Source organism: Portunus trituberculatus, chromosome 33 (assembly GCF_017591435.1).
Source record: "Portunus trituberculatus isolate SZX2019 chromosome 33, ASM1759143v1, whole genome shotgun sequence".
NCBI classification, from domain to species: Eukaryota; Metazoa; Arthropoda; class Malacostraca; order Decapoda; family Portunidae; genus Portunus; species Portunus trituberculatus.
This window is the reverse complement of record NC_059287.1, coordinates 7,464,478-7,483,276: the sequence shown is the minus strand read 5'-3', so window position 1 is coordinate 7,483,276 and position 18,799 is coordinate 7,464,478. Positions and strand designations below refer to the sequence as shown.

The following is an 18,799-nucleotide window of genomic DNA, read 5'->3' as shown; positions in this document are numbered from 1 at the left end:
GTATAGGTGGGCATTTTTTTAATAATTTATTGTGATAACAATATTGGGTTATTGGTTATCCTATAATTATTTTTGTGTTGTCAATTTATTTGTCAGTACTTTTGACTCCAAATTAGTGATGATGGTCAATAGCTTAGTTTTGGGAACATAGATATGTTGAAGTTTAAAACTTTCAAAATCAAATGTAGTTGTTGTATATGAAATAGTAGTTTCCATTAGTAAAGAGACAGGATAAACATTTATATATCATTATAAGAGGGTGGTTATGAAAGGATATGTACAGTAATATGACATCTCTCAGTGCCCATAAATGAGCATGGAAAAATGTCATGCTTCACACTGCTATGCTCACTGAGTTATGTGTGGTACCCCACAGACCGCTTCTACCTGGCCCAGCCCAAGAGCATGACAGAATGGGAGAGGGAGCGGGAGCTGCAGGAGTTCAGCCGTGCTGCCAAACTCTTCCAACCTCTTGTGTCCTCCATGGCAACACGGTGTGTGTACATGTGTGTGTGTGTGTGTGTGTGTGTGTGTGTGTGTGTGTGTGTGTGTGTGTGTATTTACCTAGTTGTATGTTACAGGGTTCGAGCACGGCTCATAATGACCTGTCTCCTTATCTACATTTATCTAACTTCTTAAATTTGTGCACACTTTCTGCTGTTACAATCTCTTCACTTAATCCATTCCAGATGTCTACTGTCCTATGTGGAAAACTGAACTTCTTGATATTCCTATGACACTGACTTTTTATGCTTTTCTTGGAATGTCCTCTTGTTTGTCTGTCTCCCTGCTCCATCAGTGTTACCAGGTCTTGTCTATCTATCTTCTCCATACGGTTTACTAACTTATACATCGTTATTAGGTCTCCTCTTTCCCATCTATCTTTCAAAGTTGGTAGCTCCATCTCCTTCAGTCTTTCTTCATAGGGAAGATCTTTTATTTCAGGGACCATCTTTGTAGCAGCCCTTTGTATCCTTTCTAATTTCTTGATAGCTTTCTGCCTATATGGCGACTATACCACTGCTGCATATTCTAGTCTAGGTTTTATAGTGGTTAATATCTTTTTCATCATACTTTTATCCATGTAATTGAATGTTACCCTGATGTTCGTTAGTGTCTTTGTATGTTGAAGCAAATAATTCATTTCTATGTATTTCTGGAGTCAGGGTGTCTTTTATAATCACTCTTTCAATCTTTCTCTTCTCTTCTTTTCATTATAATCTCTTCTCCCATTGCATATTCCCATGCAGGTCTTCTATTACTTTTACCCATTTTCATTACATGGCATTTCTTAGTATTAAATTCTAATTTCCACTTCTGGCTCCATCTCCAGATCTTATCAATATCTTTCTGTAATTTCATACAATCATTTTGTTTTTTTTATAACTCTCAAAAGCTTAGCATCATCTGCAAACAAATTTATGTAGCTACTCAAACCCTCTTGTATATTGTTGACATATATTTGGAACATTATTGGTGCCAACACCGAACCTTGCAGTACACCACTGGTTACAATGCTCCAACTTGATGGTGTATCTATTATCACTGTCCTCATTTCCCTATCTGTTAAGTAATCTGTTATCCAATTTTAAATATTTCCCTTAATTCCGCCCATGTGTTCTATTTTCTATAGGAGTCTTCTGTGTGGTACTCTGTCAAAAGCCTTTTTGATATCTACTAGATACACTGCATCCACCCATTCATCTCTTCCTTGTACTTCATCTATTACTCTTGTATAAAAGCTTAGTAAGTTTGTTATACATGATCTTCCTTTTCTAAAACCAAATTGGGAGCTATTAATAATGTCATTTCTCTCCAGATACTCTAACCATTTTTCTTTGATAACAATTTCACAGATCTTACCCACCACACTAGTTAGTGACACCGGTCTATAATTTAGGGGCTCAGTCATTTTTCCTCCTTTGTATAATGGGACTATATTGACTCTTTTCCATTCCTTTGGTACCTTCTCTTCCCTTAAAGAGTTCTTAATTACATCCCAAATTGGTTCTACCAGTTGCTCTCTACATTCCCTTAGTGTCCATCCTGACACTCCATCTGGTCCCATTGCCTTCCTCACATCCGCCTTTTCTAGCAATTCTCTAATTTTCTGTTTTCTTACCACGATGTCTCTTAATCCTTCCTGTGCTGCTGGGTTGATTGGCTTTATAAACTCTTCCTCTTCATTAAATACTGACTTAAAGCTCTCATTCATAAGTTCTCTCATTTCTTCCGATGTTTCGTATATCGTATTCCCCTTAATCAATTTAGTAATGGTCTCTGTTTGTCATTTTTACCATTTATATACTTATAAAAAAGCTTGGGTTCTTTTTCATATCTCTTCACTACATCCTTTTCAAAGTTTCTCTCCTCCCTTCTTATCCTAATGTATTCATTTTGTGCCTCTATACTGCTTCCTATTTAAAATTTCATTACATTGCCTTCTTAATTTTTTTCATGCTGCATCCTTGCACTTTTTAGCTTTTGCACATATAGCATTATAACAGGTGTGTCTTTACCCCCTCATTATACTTGTCTAGAAATATATCATACTTTCCTTGAATTGTCTTTCCATGCATAATTTCTTTCCAATCAATACTATCAAAATAACTTTTTAATCCCCAAAATTTGATTTAGTGTAGTTCCATCTCTTGTGTTTGTGTCCCTCATTATATTCCAAAATTTGCCAATCCTCTAATTTTATTTCTAGGACCACATGATCACTTTTTCCTATTGGAGTATGATGTTTGATGTTTGGACATGGCTCCGTTTTTTTTTTTTTTTTTTTTTTTTTTTTTTTTTTTAAATACCAAATCCAGCATTGATGGATCTTCTTCCCCTCTATATCTCGTATAATCTTTCACCCATTGATCCAATGTGTTTTACCATTGCCAGTTGTAGCACATCATCCCCCCAATGTCCAGTGCGTCTGCTTACATCCATTTCTTCCCAATTGACATGTTTGCAGTTTAGATCTCCCACGAGCAACAGTCTTCTATCCTTCCTTAGCATGTTATCCAGGCAATTTAGTACTTCCTTTTGCATTTCCTTATGTACATCAAGCCTCCATGTATTAGTCTTTGGTGGTACATATGCAACTATGATACTTCTTTTTCCCTCCCATTGGTCCTTATTGTTATACTTAAAACCTCTGCCAGTCTATCTGCGGACTGTATCTCTTCCACATATATATTCTCTCGAGTCATGATCAATACTCCTCCTCCTGCTTTATCCTTTCTATCTCTCCTCCAAACATTGTATCCTTGCTCTTTAAAATTCACTTGGACATCTTCACCAAACTTTGTTTCTGTCAAACATAGCACATCTGGCACTTTTTCCAATATATAATTTCTCACTTCCAAACTTCCTGATATAAATCTATTTACCTAGTTGTAGTTTTATAGGGCCTGGGCTTTATGCTCGTGTGGCCCCATCTCCATATCTACACTTATCCAATCTTACTTTAAAAGTATGCACACTCGTTGCAGACACTACTTCTTCATTTAAACTGTTCCACGTCTCAATACATCTTTGCGAGAAACTATATTTTTTAACATCTCTCAGACATCTTCCTTTTCTCAGCTTTTTACTATGCGATCTTGTGCTTCGGATGTCATATTCTTCTCTCAGGATCAGTTTCTCATTATCCACTTGGTCCATTCCGTTGATCAATTTATAAACTTGTATCAGATCTCCTTTCTCCCTTCTTTGCTCCAGGGTTGGTAGATCCATAGCCTTTAGTCTCTCCTCATATGTCATCCCTTCAAATTCTGGAACCATTCTTGTAGCCATTTTTTTGTAATCTCTCCAACTTCCTTATGTGTTTCTTTTTATGAGGGGTCCACACTAATCCTGCTTATTCCAATCTGGGTCTTATTATAGAACTTATCAATTTCTTCATCATTTCTTTGTCCATGTAGTGAAATGCTACTCCAATATTCCTTAGCAAATTATATGTTTCTCTAAAAATTCTATCAATATGGCTTACCGGTTGATTATTTTCTTCCATCGTCACTCCTAAGTCCTTTTCCTTTTTTACTTTCTTCAGTTCTACTCCATCTCCCATCTTATAGATTCCCACAGGTCGTCTTTCACTCTTTCCCATTTCCATGACATGGCTTTTGTTCACATTGAATTCCATTTCCCACTTTTTACTCCATTCCCAGATCTTATTTAGGTCTTCTTGCAGTATTTCACAATCCTCTTTTTGCTTTATAACTCTGCACAGTTTCGTATCATCTGCAAACAGATTTATGTAGCTGTTCACTCCTGGCATGTCGTTAATATAAATGAGGAAAAGTATTGGTGCCAATACTGACCCCATGTGGCACTCCGCTTTCTACTGCTCTCCACTTGGACTTCATATCTTTAACTACCGTCCTTATTTGTCTCCATATCTATATTTATCCAACTTTTCCTTGAATTTGTGCACACTTTCTGCTGCTACAATATCTTTACTCAATCCATTCCAGATATCCATCGTCCTATGTAGAAAACTAAACTTTTTAATGTTTCTCGAACACTGACTTTATGTGATCTTTTTGGAGTGTCCACTTGTTTGCCTGCCTCCATCCTTCATCAGTGATACCAGGTCTTATCTATCTATTTTTTCTATATTCTTTACTAACTTATACATAATTATTAGGTCTCCCCTTTCCCGTCTGTCCTTCAAAGATGGTAGTTCCATTTCCTTCAGTCTTTCTTCATAAGGAAGATCCTTTATTTCTGGCACCATCTTTGTAGCGGTCCTTTGAATTCTTTCTACTTTCTTGATGTCTTTCTGCTTGTATGGTGACCACCACACCACTGTTGCATATTCTAGTCTATGTCTTATCATAGTGGTTATGATCTTTTTCATCATACTCTAGTCTATGTAGTAAAATGCCACCCTGATCTTAGTTAGGGTCCTGTATGTTGAAGCAAATACAGGTTAACTCTCGATTTACGTGCGTTTGATTTACACGTTTTTGTTATAATGCGACCAAAAAAATATTATAATTAATTTAATTTCCGTGATCGGTTTGCTTATACGCGATTTGGCCCAACCCCATTTTCAAACTGAGCGCCAGACGCAATTTCAAACTGTGGGCCAGAGAGTTCCGCAGCTGGCTGATAGGTGGGAGCTCCGCTCTTCTCGTGCCTCATTTGCAGTCTCCCAGCACTGAGTACATACAGACGGAATCTTTTCAATCTGCCTATAATTCAAAAAGATGGCCCCAAAACGTCCTTCATCTTCTGTATGTGTGGTTATTTTTGATAAATGGATTTTTGATAAGGTGGTAAAGCTCAGAGGAAGATGGTGACTGACTTTGGTGTGAGTAGTGAAGGCAGTGACGCAGTGAGTGTTGTGTTTACGTATTTTTTGTTTTGTTGTTTTCTCTTATTATTTTTTGCTTTCTCTTATTATTTCTTACTTTTCCCTTTACTTTAAATGAAGCGCCCCGTGCCATATTGTCGTAACCCCGGAAAATTGAGATTCTGAGTTAACAGTTGCTCGGTGTAGGGGAATGGTGTAAAAGTCATATGCTAAGGTCGGCCAAGCCAAACTCAATCATTTGGGCACCTAAAACAAGGTGCAAAGTTGCGCAAAAACATGACAGGGAAAATCGAGACTAACATGTTGCATCCCGAGCGGTGTTGTTGTATCTCCACGCTCACAGCTGCTGGCAGCCAGCCAATCAGCAGCGCGTAAGCACGTGACGTCACACCCACGCTGCGCCTCAGCCAATGAGAGGCATGTTTTTCTTCTCTCTCTCTCTCTCCCACTCCCTCTCACGTGTGTCGCCCTTTAACTCGCCATGGCAAGACATATGCTACTTTTCCTGAAGTTATGGCTTCTACCAGCGCCCCTTCAACGTCCCCAGCCTTGAATTGTATTTTAGGTAATGACAATGCATAAATATGTACTTTTACCTTTAGTCAACCCTTTCGAAACAATAATAGAAAATAAAACAAACTTGGAAGGATAATGAAAGTTGCACTAATAATAAATTGTTTATTTTTCGCTCGAAAAAAATTCATATAAAATCGAGTTTTGCAGCTATCATCATGAAATCTTCACACACTCCTAATTTTAACATGTGTTCTTAAACTAGCACTTTAGAAACCATTTCACCTAATAAAAAATTTACCACTACGGAAATAGGTTAAAAAAATCAATGGACATGAACTCGAAATTTTCGGATTTACTGTTGAAAACCATCATAACTAAACAGAACTACCCGAGATCTTTCATTTGATGTATAATACTTATATATTCTGTCCGATTTCCTGCGCGTTTTCAGTGTTTAACTTTGAGCGCATTTTACTCGAAAGTAGAGTTGACGGGGTTACGACAAATAGGCTTGGGGCGCCTCAAATACACTTCTAGTATTTAGAATGGTAAATAATAAAAACATGTTAATTTAGCCAAATAAATAGAGTATTTTGTACAAATTTTTTTGGACCACATTCCGCATCCGCCCTATTATCTATTGTTTCTTATGAGAATTACATGTTTGTTTTACGCGAATTTTGATATACGCGATGCCTCTTGGAACACATTTATCATGGATATCGAGAGTTACCTGTAATCCATTTATATGTCTTTCTGGAGACAGGTTGTCTTGTATAATCACTCCCAGGTCTTTTCTTTGCTCCTTTTCATTATAATCTCTTCTCCCATTTTGTATTCCCATGTAGGTCTTCTATTGCAGTGGTACTTCGAGATATGATCGCCCTAACATACAATTTTTTTTATATACGATGAAAAAATTTATATAATTTACGCCTTGAAATACGACGATATTTTTAAGATACGAATAGCCATCGGTAGGTGGCGCAGCGATCACTCAGCTACCCGTGTCCACCTGAACATTCAGCCCGCGTTGTGTATCATTGTTCATCTGTGCATGTATGTGTCTGTGTTCCTCGGCAGTGTGGCGAGAAACACACAAAATAGCCTGTATTCACATACTGATTACACTTAGAAATTCAATAAACGAGTGAGTACAAATTGTTTTCTACCCACAAGCAACTCTTCCTCTTTGCGATGCAAAAAAATCAAAAGTCTCTAGATGTCATGGTTACCAAAATATCACAGGTTGAATGAGGTAGTATCACCGGTTTACGTGGCCTTGCGTCCGATCGGGTTCAGCTGCCTTGGCTGGAGTGAGAGAAAACAGGCCCCTTTTATCTCCTCTCTCTCTCTCTCTCTCTCTCTCTCTCTCTCTCTCTCTCTCTCTCTCTCTCTCTCTCTCTCTCTCTCTCTCTCTCTCTCTCTCTTTTCCCAATGAAAATGAAATCACTGTCGCTGCTACCATTCATCACTGGTGACACAGTGATGTAGAGCATATGTTTGCTCCTGATGAGTATTGCCAGCTCATAAGCAAAGAAAACGGGAAGAAAATAGCCAAAATATAGCTGTAAAAAGCCTAAATGTCTATAGACGTGCCCCAGTCTTCCGTGATGAACGTCTATCAACGTGTCCCGAGTTTTGCAGATTAAGTTGTTATTTTGAGCAATATAGTTAATTTATATCATGCATACAATAAACATTGTATTTACCTTATATTAAATCTATATTTAGTTGGTATTTAAAGCATGTTAATTTTTTATTTTTGGGGGGTGGGGTAAATTCATATCACAAGAACGAATTAATTCTATTTCCATTAATTTCTATGGGAAGAATTGATCTGATATAAGATTTTTTGATATACGACGATCGTCATGGAACGAATTAAAATCATGTGTCGAAGTACCACTGTACTTTTACCAATTTCTATTACATGGCATTTCCTGGTTCTAAATTCTAATTTCCACTCTTGGCTCTACGTCCAGATCTTGTTAATATTTTTCTGCAATTCCCTACAGTCTTTGATGTTCCTTAATACCCTCAAAAGCTTCGCATCATCTGCAAACAAATTTGTCATTACTCAGACCCTTTTGCATATCGTTAACATATACTTGGAACATAATTGGTGCCAGCACTGAACCCTTGACTGTGCTCCAACTAGATGGGGTGTCTCTTATCATTGTCCTCATTTCCCTATCTGTTAGTTAGTCTGTCATTCTTTTTAAGATATTTCCCTTTATTCCTCTGATGTGTTCTATTTCCCATAGGAGTCTTCTATGTGGTACTCTCTCGAAAGCCTTCTTGATATCTAAATACACGGTGTCAATCCATTTATCTCTCCCTTGTACTTCATCTATTACTCTTGTATAAGAGCTTAGTAAATTTGTCATGCATGATCTTCCTTTTCTGAAACCGAATTGGGAGTTATTTATTATTTAATTTTCTTCCAGATATTCTAACCATTTTTCTTTAATTACAATTTCACAGATCTTTCCCGCAACACTAGTCAGTGACACTGATCTATAACTTAGGGATTCTGCCTTTTTTTCTCCTTTATATATTGGGACTATATTTGCTCTTTTACACTCCCTTGGTACCTTCCCTTCCATCAGAGAGTTGTTGATCACATCCCAGATTGGTTCCACCAGTTGTTCTCTACATTCTCTCAGTGTCCATCCTAACACTCCATATAACCCCCATTGCCTTCCTCACATCCAACCCTTCTAACAGTTTACTTATTTTTTGCTTATGTGCCACAATGTTTCTCAATCTTTCTTGTGTCGCTTGGTTGTTTGATTCTATAAAATCTTCCTCATCCTTGAATACTGATTTAAAGCTCTCATTCACAAGTTCGCTCATTTCTTCTGTTGTTTCATATGTCCTATTTTCCTTAATTAACTTAGTGATGGTCTCTCTGTCATTTTTCTATTTATAAACTTATAAGAAAGCTTGAATTCCTTTTCACATTTCTTCACTACAGCCTTTTCAAAATTTCTCTCTTCCTCCCTTCTTATCCTAATGTATTTGTTACATGCCTCTTCATGCTGCTTCCTATTAATTTTGTTTCATTGCTTTCTTAATTTTTCCCAAGTTGCATCCTTACTTTTCTTAACTTTTGCACATATAGCATAATACCATGTGTGTTTGCTCTCTTTTTCTTTGTACAGAGGAACATATCTCTTTACCCTTTCACTTTACCTGTATAGGAATATATCATACTTTTCTTGGACTGTCTAGCTTGCATGGTTTCATACCATCCAATATTACCAAAGTAATTTCTTAGTCCTTCAAAATTTGTCCTAGCATCATTCCATCTTTTTCGTTTGTGTCCCTCATTACATTTTAAAATTTTCTGATCCTCTAATTCAATTTCTATAATCATATGATCACTTTTCCCCATTGGGCTCTGATATTTGACGTTTGGACAAGTATCTTTTTTTTAATGCCAAAATCCAGCATAGGTGGTTCTTCCTCCCCTATATACCCTGTGTAGTCCTTCACCCATTGGTCCAATGTGTTTACCATTGCCAGTTGTAACACTTCTTTCCTCCAATGTCCAGCATGACTGTTTACATCCATCTCTTCCTAATTTACATGCTTACAGTTTAAATCTCCCACATGTAGCATTCTTCTGTCCTTCCTTAACATATTGTCCAGGCAATTTCCCACTTCCTATTGCATTTCTTTATGGACATCAAGCCTCCATATATTAGTCTTTGGTGGCACATATACTACTATAATACTCCCACTGGTCCTAATTGTTATGCTTAGAACCTCTGCCAGTCTATCTCTGTACTGTACCCTGTCTATGTGTATATCCTCTTAAGTCATTATCAATATTCCTCCTCCTGCTTGTCCCCTTCTGTATCTCCTCCAAACATTATATCCCAGGTCTTTAAAGTTCACTTGGATGTCTTCACTTAACTTTGTTTCTGTTGTACATACCTCATCCGGTACTTTTTCCAATATATAATCTCTTACTTCCAACCTTCCTGATTTAAATCCATCTATGTTTGTGTACATGATTCTTAGTGCTTTCTGTCTCCTTCCTGAATATAGCTTTTCCTCAGCCTCATGTCTGGCAGTCTCCAGTAGAAATTCTTCTTCTCATTCTCTATCCTCTTGTTTTTCTCCTTTGCTTCAATTCTCAGTATTCTCTCTTTTTCCCTTTCTTCTTGATTCATATCTTTCCTTATCCAAATATTGTTGTATTCTGTCTTACCATCCAACTCTCTGGTCCTTGGTACTATTTCTTCTACCCCTACTTGTTATCTCATTTTAACTTTCAGTGGTCTTTTAGTCCCTTCGTATATTTACCAAGTCTATATTTCTTCTACTTCTTCTCAAGACTGTTCTTCATCTTGGATCACTTAGATAATTTGCTTAACCATGTCTTTCTCTTCCTTTTCTCTCACAAATTTAACTTTTTTTTTTCTCTTGTAGTCCATATATAACCATACATTTTTTTTGTCCACTGTATCTCTCACTAATTCTTCCTTTTCTTTGATTATTTGTATGACTGTCTTTAATTTTCTCCCTTATTTGTTGCTTAACTACTTCAGTGAAATTCACTTTTTCTTCCATTCTTCTAGCTTCATTTTGCTTATCCCCTCTCCTCCTCCCACATTAGTGTCAAGTTTCACCAGTAGGTCTTGTAAAGCCACCTCATAGTTCTCACATTTGTCCATAAGGATGCTGTTTTCCCTTTTTATTTCATTCAGAGTTTTTTCATGTCATTGTTCATTTTCACCATTTCTATTAGCTTATCACATTTTTCCCTCATTCCCTCAGCTCCTTGTTTTCCTCAATCAACTGAACCTGCTTTTCGAAAACCATAGAGATCATCTCCCTCAAGCATCTAATTTCTTTCTCGACTGTGACTATCCTTTGCATATTTGTTTTTTTCCTCCTTGAAGCAGAAAAACTCCCTTTCATTATTCCAGCCTGGGCTTTACGCTCATGTGGCCCGTCTCCATATTTACACTTATCCAATTTTTATTTAAAACTATGCACACTTGTTGCTGACACCATTTCTTCACTCAGACTGTTCCACATTTCAACACATCTTTGCAGGAAACTATATTTTTTAACATCTCTCAGACATCTTTCCTTCCTCAATTTTTTAATATGAAATCTTGTGCTTTGAATGTCATAATCCTCTCTCAGGATCAGTTTCTCATTATCCACTTGATCCATTCCATTCATCAATTTCTAAACTTTTATCAGATCCAGAGTTGGTAGATCCATAGCCTTTAGTCTCTCCTCATATGTCATCCCTTCAAATTCTGGAACCATTCTTGTAGCCATCTTTTGTAGTCTCTCCAACTTCCTTATGTGTTTCTTTTTGTGGGGGGTCCACACAACTCCTGCATATTCCAATCTGGGTCTTATTATAGTACTTATCAATTTCTTCATCATTTCTTTGTCCATGTAGTGAAATGCTACTCCAATATTCCTTAGCAAATTATATGTGTCTCCGAATATTTTATCTATATGGCATACCGGTTGATTTTTTTTCTTCCATCGTCACTCTTAGGTCCTTTTTCCTTTTTTACTTTCTTCAGTTCTACTCCATCTCCCATCTTATAGATTCCCACAGGTCGTCTTTCACTCTTTCCCATTTCCATGACATGGCTTTTGTTCACATTGAATTCCATCTCCCACTTTGTACTCCATTTCCAGATCTTATTTAGGTCTTCTTGCAGTATTTCACAATCCTCTTTTTGCTTTATAACTCTGCACAGTTTTGCATTGTCTGCAAACAGATTTATGTAGCTGTTCACTCCCTCTGGTATGTCGTTTATATATATGAGAAAAAGTATTGGCGCCAATACTGACCCCTGTGGCACTCCGCTCTCTACTGTTCTCCAGTTGGACTTCATATTTTTAATTACCGTTCTTATTTCTCTCCCTCTCAAATAATTTTCTATCCATCTCAATGTGCTTCCCTTTAGTCCACCCTTCTCCTCTAACTTCCACAGTAATCTTGCATGTGGTACTTTATCAAATGCCTTTTTTAAATCCAAATAAATACAGTCAACCCATCCCTCTCTCTCTTGTACTCCTTCAACTATTCTAGAGTAGAAACTCAGTAAATTTGTTACACACGACCGACCTTTTCTAAAACCAAATTGGCTATTTAATAATAAGTTGTTGTCTTCAAGGAACTCGATCCATTTATTACTCTCTCACACATCTTGCATATTACACTAGTTAGTGATACGGGTCTGTGATTTAAAGGTTCTTCCTTCCTACTGCTCTTGTATATAGGAACCACCTCAGCTCTTTTCCATTCTACTGGTACTGTGCCATCTTCTATTGAGCACTTTATGATGTTGTATATAGGACTTGCTAGTTCTTCCCTACATTCTTTCAGTATTCTTCCTGAGACTTCATCCAGTCCCATTGCCTTCTCTTCATCCAGTTCCTTCATCATCTCTTTTATTTCAAATTTGGTTACTTTAATCTCTCTCATATAGATGGTCTCTCTATTACCCTGTGGCCTTTCAAATTTGGATTCCTTAGTAAAGACCTCCTGTGTTTGTGTGTGTGTGTACTTACCCAGTTGTGTTTGCTAGTTGTCTTTAGCCATTTCTATTTAACTAGTTGGATTTACACAGTTCTATTTATCCATTTGTATTAGCCTAGTTGAATTTAGAGTTTATTTACCCAGTTGTCTTCACTCTGTTATAATCACCTAACTACATTTACCCATTTATATTTGCCCTATTGTATTTAGCCAGTTGTACAGTAGGGGAGAGCCTGTATGATTCGGACACTTTTTTTTTCACATTTTTAGAAAAAAAAAAATGAATTCTGTTGATGCCAAAATAATTCATAATCTTTTGTCCCTTTATTGAAAATATGTCACGCTTGTAACTGCTTTGAGTATTTAGCAGTAGAGGCTGAAACAAGTTTCTAAATCATCCGATGGTGATGGTTCGGTCATAGAGTTGGAGTGGTTCAGTTACTTTCATTACTTAACACCTATTATCATTACGTAGTTTGGATTGGCTAATAAACATGCAGCTATTACTTTTAAGATATTTTAATTTTCAACTACAAAAATATCCTGTAAGATATGCTTTTGTTTCATGCAGAAAAAAAAAATGAAAATAAAAAATACTAGAATTAAAATCTCCAAAATTATGGTTCCTCCTTTTTTTTGCATTCACAAAAAAATGATTATGATGAAAAATAACATGTATCTGAGTTAATACAGCAAATTATAATTCAGTTTGTTAAATGTTACATCCCCCTTCCAGAGTGTCTGAATCATCCTCTATTTTTTTTTTAAACAACAAAAGTAACACACATATACACACATCTAGCGTCAACATCATGCCACATTTGTGTACATCAATATCTTCGTAATGCATCACTGTTTCACCATATTAATATACCCTACCAATTTTTTACATATTCATAGAGTGATAGCTTACAATATACAGTGGAATTAGTTCACAGGAAGATAAGAAAAACACAAATTCTTACCTGCATCGAAAATCACAGTGATCACGGATTGGGGGTTCCACGTGGTCTGACTGAACAAAGTCTCACACATTCAAGCAAATTCTCATGAATCCAGGACCCGTACGCTTTACAGAAAGCGTGATGGACGGAACCATCCCACCATTCGAATCATACTGGCTCTGCCCTACATATAGTTACATCACATCAAGCAAAGTTCACGAGGCATTTTCTTGTAACTTTCTGGCCAGTATGTCACTAGAAGGAGAGAGCCTTGTTCTCTTCCTGTCCTTTTTATCTTACATATAATTTACCAGTAATAATGAATAGATCAGCAAATACCTGCATTAGAAACCTGCCATTTGTAGCCATCATTTATTTAGCCATGATGATGGTGATCACCATCATCATCTTGCATCCCTCTCTTGCAGCTTTGTGACAGCCACTACCACAGAAACAGACCCCACACTGAAGGATGGCCTCAATGTCAACATTCCAAAGGTGAGCATACATGTGGGAGAAAAGAGAATTTTGATAGATTGATAGGCACAAAGAGTTTCAACAGAGACAAAAATGACAAGCAATAAGCAAAGACAGGTTAGAGTGACAAAGAAAGGCAAAGATAGTTTAGGCAGACTGATTTTGATGGAGAGCTCATAAAAAAAAAAGAAAAATCAAACTGATTTAGACAAAGATAGGATGAAAAAAAATTTAAATGGATGTAGAGAAAAACAAGCAAAGACTGATAAATACAGCATAGACTGACATACAAATAAAGGAAAGAGTGTAGAGATACAGATAGATATACAAAGAAAAAAGGACAGACAGATACACATACAAAAACACATAGAAAAAGAAACATAACAGATGGATAAAAAGCACAGAATCAGCCCCAACGCACGTGAACACATACACATCAAGCAACAAACAGACAAGACACATTCAGTAGCGGCTCGCCCATAGGAGCTGCGGAGCTGCAGAGCTGCAGTCCCCCCGAGCCCAAACACTCACTGCCACGTGTGGGACTCCATCAAACTCACACTAGAATAATATGCAACTAATGAATTATGTCACAATAAAAAGTCCTTATATGTTACATTTTTTTCAAAATATTTATAACTAAATTTTGAAAATTTACAGTAAAACGACAAAAATTGAAGTTTCATGTTGTACAATAATTGTAATATTAAATGAGTACTTACCAAGTATGAAGTTTCATCGTAATTTCACGAACATTCAACGACGTCACAGTGGTGTACAACAAGATGCCATACTACCATTTTACCATCAGTCACTTTAGAGAGGAGGTTTGAGGAAGCAGTTACAAATTACCGCAAGGACCCTTCGCCCTAAAGTGAGGATCACAAAACAGACAGGGTAGGGAGGGAGGGCGTTGTACACCACTGTGACGTCGTTGAATGTTCGTGAAATTACGATGAAACTTCATACTTGGTAAGTACTCGTTTAATCTTACAATTTCATGTCACGAATTTCAACTGACGTCACAGCGGTGGCCAACGAGAGCTTTAGAGAGGTTCCTCAAACCTACTAAAATACAAAATCCAGGGAAAAAACGAAAAGTAATACTCAGAACGTTGGTAAGGAAATTACCAAAATAGCAAACATAAGACCCATCACATGTATTTCAGGACAGTATCACAAAAAATCCCAAGAACCTTCCACAGGGTACAGAACAAATTTTGTCCCTAAGTTTTATGCCACAACCAAGTACATATATTATATATATAAATTTCTTGAACATTATGGGACCCAATCCCAGAAAACTTACAGAAAAAAAATTCTTTCCCCACTTCGCAAACCTAAGAAGGGCGTCACAAACCCTTACAAAATTTAACATGAAAAAAGAACAAATGCATTACGACAAAACTGCCCTAGCAAACTGGACCTGCTGGGCAAGAGGCTTCCGATAGTGTTGGGTAAAAGTAGACTCCCTCGCCCCTCCAATGGTGGAGACTACTGTAGCAAGAGGCAACATCCGGGCTGCTTTACTGGAAGAGGCTGATCTAGTAGAATGGGAGAGAAGACAGTAATGTCAATGCCAGCAGCTCCCATCACATCTCTCACCCAACGACGCAATGTATCCCGGGAGGCCAACCAAACCAGAGGTCGTGTAGTCAGGAAAAAACCCGTAAGTGACCATTGATGGAGCTAGTCCTATTTAGATAATGCTTGATGGTGTCAGCAACACACAAGCGGCTGTCATGTGGGTAGGCATCAAAAAACAAGCCTGACATGTGGATCCCAGGACGAGAAGTTTTTAATGTCTCCAATCCCAAAAACAACCCAAGATTCTGTGACAGACATGTTTCTAAGATCTAGTAAATGTAAGGTCTGGCCGTGGTGGCCTGACAACAAAAGCATAAGAATAACTAGTTTCCTTGACAACTGAAGAAGAGACAAGTCCATAGTAAGGCCAAGACCACAGATATAATCCAACACTACCTGATGATCCCAAGTTGTATGGGAGCGTGGAAGAAAAGGTCTCTCTAAGAAAACTACCTTCATAAACCAAGAGACTAACGGATGTTGTCCTGCAGGATGACCATCAATAGTAGCAATAGCAGAGATGGCCGAACGGATTGCATTCATGGAGCTGTATCCCTAACCTGTGCTGTGTTGATATTGTAACAAAAGGTGATCCAACAGGATACTCACAGGTGGCTCAAGCGGATCAGTTTCCCTTCGGAGGCAAAACAACAACCAGCTGCTGATATGCGGCCTATATTGTGCCCTAGTACTAGCTCTCCAGGAATGAAGGAAAACTGGTCAACCTCCTGCGAAAGGCCACGATGCATGAATGCTGCACGGAGAGCACCATCGCTGTCAAAACCAACCTCCGAGCTTGAGGGTGTGTTAGAGTTGGTTGTTGAGGGAGAAACAGAGGACAGTGTGGAAGCAAAACTGGATTGGCTGCCAACAACTGAAGGGCCATTGGAAACCACACTTGTGTCAGCCAGAGTGGAAGAATCATCAGAGCTGTCGCTTTGTCGTCCTGTAGTTTCCGGAGAACTTTGGAGACAATGCTGAAAGGTGGAAATGCATATAAGCTCCTACCACCCCAATCCTAGGTGAAGACATTAGTGCACATAGCAGATGGGTCTGGCTTCCAGGAGACATAGGCAGGCAATTGAGCATTTAAGCAAGTGGCAAAAAGATCGATAGCTGGACTATAAAAAAGCTGACAAATTCTGTTAAAAATATTGGGTTGTAACATCCACTCACCATCCATCCTACTAACTCTGGACTCCACATCAGCTGTCACATTGTACAAACCCTGTATATGCTGTGCTGACAGGGTAATATTCCTAGATGCAGCCCACTCATAAATCTGCACTGTAAGGGCATGAAGATTAGGTCTTGTACTGCCACAACGATCTATACAAGCAACTGCAGTAGTGTTGTCTGAACGGAGTCGAATATGGGAGCCAGACCTATCCCTACACAGGGACTGCAACCCCAACAGAATGGCCTTCAACTCTAGGAGGTTTATATGATCCAGCTCCTCCTGGGCCCAGTGACCTACAGTTGTGACGTGTCCCATTGAAGCGCCCCAACCAGTCAGACAGGCATCTGTAAACAACTCACAATCTGGGAAGAAGAGAGGAGAGACTTCTCCTGAAAGTCTATATTGACCACCCACCAAGCGACCAAATGTTGGGCATGACAATCCAAAGTAATAAACTTGTCAAGATCACCACAGGACCAGGCGAGACCCTGGTCTCGAATCAACTCCAGATACCTGTAATGGAGAGGAGCTAACTCTACTGCAGGTGCAGAGGCCACTGTCAAACCAATAAAAGATGATAAGTCCCATAAAGTGACATTACCCTTAAGTAGCAGCAAGCCTTGTTCCTTGATGCGCTCCTTCCTACGAGATGTTAAGGTGGTAGTCATGGCGATAGAGTCCAACACCACGCCAAGGAACGTAACCTTCTTTGTAGGCTCCAGAACCGACTTCCGCACATTGACAGTGAGACCCAGGGAATCAAAGAAATACAAGGCATAGCTGACCTGAGCCTGTAAAATCTCTACTGATGAAGCAATGAAAAGACAGTCATCCAAATAACATAACACGACCATCCCAAGGGATCGCAGGTGGGAAAAGACAGGTTTCATTAACTTTGTAAAAATGCGAGGGGCAGAAGATAACCCCTGCAAGGCAAGTAAATCTGTAATAACGGCCCTTCCACATAAACTGTAGCCATTTCCTGCCCTCAGGCCTAACATAAATGGAGTAATAAGCATCCTTAAAATCCACTGTAACAAAAAAACATTTAGGGTAAATTAAAGGTATGACATCCTTCAATGTATCCATCTTAAAATGTAAGTAAGGTACATGAAAATTAAGGTATTTTAAATTTAGAATGACTCTTGCTGGGCCAACTGGCTTGATGATAGAAAAAACATTTGAAAAGAAACCATGAACATCAGATAAACAAGGATCCACAATTGACTGAATAAGGAAGTGATGTAAAGCATTGTCCAAAGCCCAATCATCGGCTTGAGACAGGGTTAGAGGACGAGGAGGTACAGTCAGAATAGGCAAAGACACAAAATCAAGAAATTTCCCCCCCACCACATCATAAATCCAGGAATCTTGAGTCAGAGACCTCCACATGGACTCAGCAGAAATAATCTTACCTCCTCTAAAATTATCAGGAGTATTAACTAATTGTGGAATTAAGGAACTCACCGGAGAGGTTAGTGCTGGTGTAGCTTCGGCCTGTGCATCCCCCTCCCCTGGGGAGGCTGCTGGCCGAAAAAAGGCCGGGTCTGAGAACGAGGGCAGGACTGGTAGTGAGCCTGAGAGGGACGGTGTGATGACCGTGAAGAGGAAGAAAACCTCTTGCCAGACGTCTTGGAGGAAGGCCCAGCCGACCGGCCTTGTGGATCTCTTCACACTTGCGGGTCACATCAAAGGGAAATAACTCCTGCTGACCCACCTCACACTCCCATTTGCAGAGATCAACCATGGCCAAGTCACGGACATGGATTCGGGCAACATCCTTCCGCAACTGGTTGAGGTAATTCACTGCTGAAGTAAGAAGGTGCAAACAACTATTAAGGCCATCTAAATAACATGACAAGCTCTTACCCTTCTTTTGTCCAATATCATTAACACACACAGCAATGGGAACTATTGCCTTTGTCAACAGGCAGTTAGTCTGGAAAAGCTTGGCATCTACCAGCCTTCCATTCACACTCATGGCCTCAGTTATAGTCGCGTTTGTCACAGGCATCGTGAGGTTCGGCACATTACTTGGGAGCTTGATCTTTGCACACGTTAACTTCACACTCTCGGACACAGGCCGTCGGCGAAGGCTGGCGTTGAGGATAGTGGCCAAGCTGTCGGCCAGCGGCTCTCCCTTCTCCTCCTCTCCATGGAAGTGGCCAGAAAGGTCACCCAAAGCCCTCAGAAAATCTTCATCCTCATTATCGTCACGGGTGAGGTGGTCTAAACCGTCAAGAGGGTCT

The 18,799-nt window shown here is 38.8% G+C and overlaps 1 protein-coding gene across 2 annotated transcripts in view; it reads left to right on the top strand.

Moving 5' to 3' along the window:
* The window catches only part of LOC123512434 (G patch domain-containing protein 1-like), a 176,940-nt gene that overhangs the window by 115,438 nt on the left and 42,703 nt on the right, over positions 1 to 18,799 (top strand). For both annotated transcript variants that reach the window (XM_045268848.1, XM_045268847.1), the window contains exons 11-12: positions 377 to 494; positions 13,735 to 13,804. In XM_045268848.1, coding sequence (XP_045124783.1) covers positions 377 to 494; positions 13,735 to 13,804 — 188 coding nt within the window. The remainder of the gene's footprint in view (positions 1 to 376; positions 495 to 13,734; positions 13,805 to 18,799) is intronic.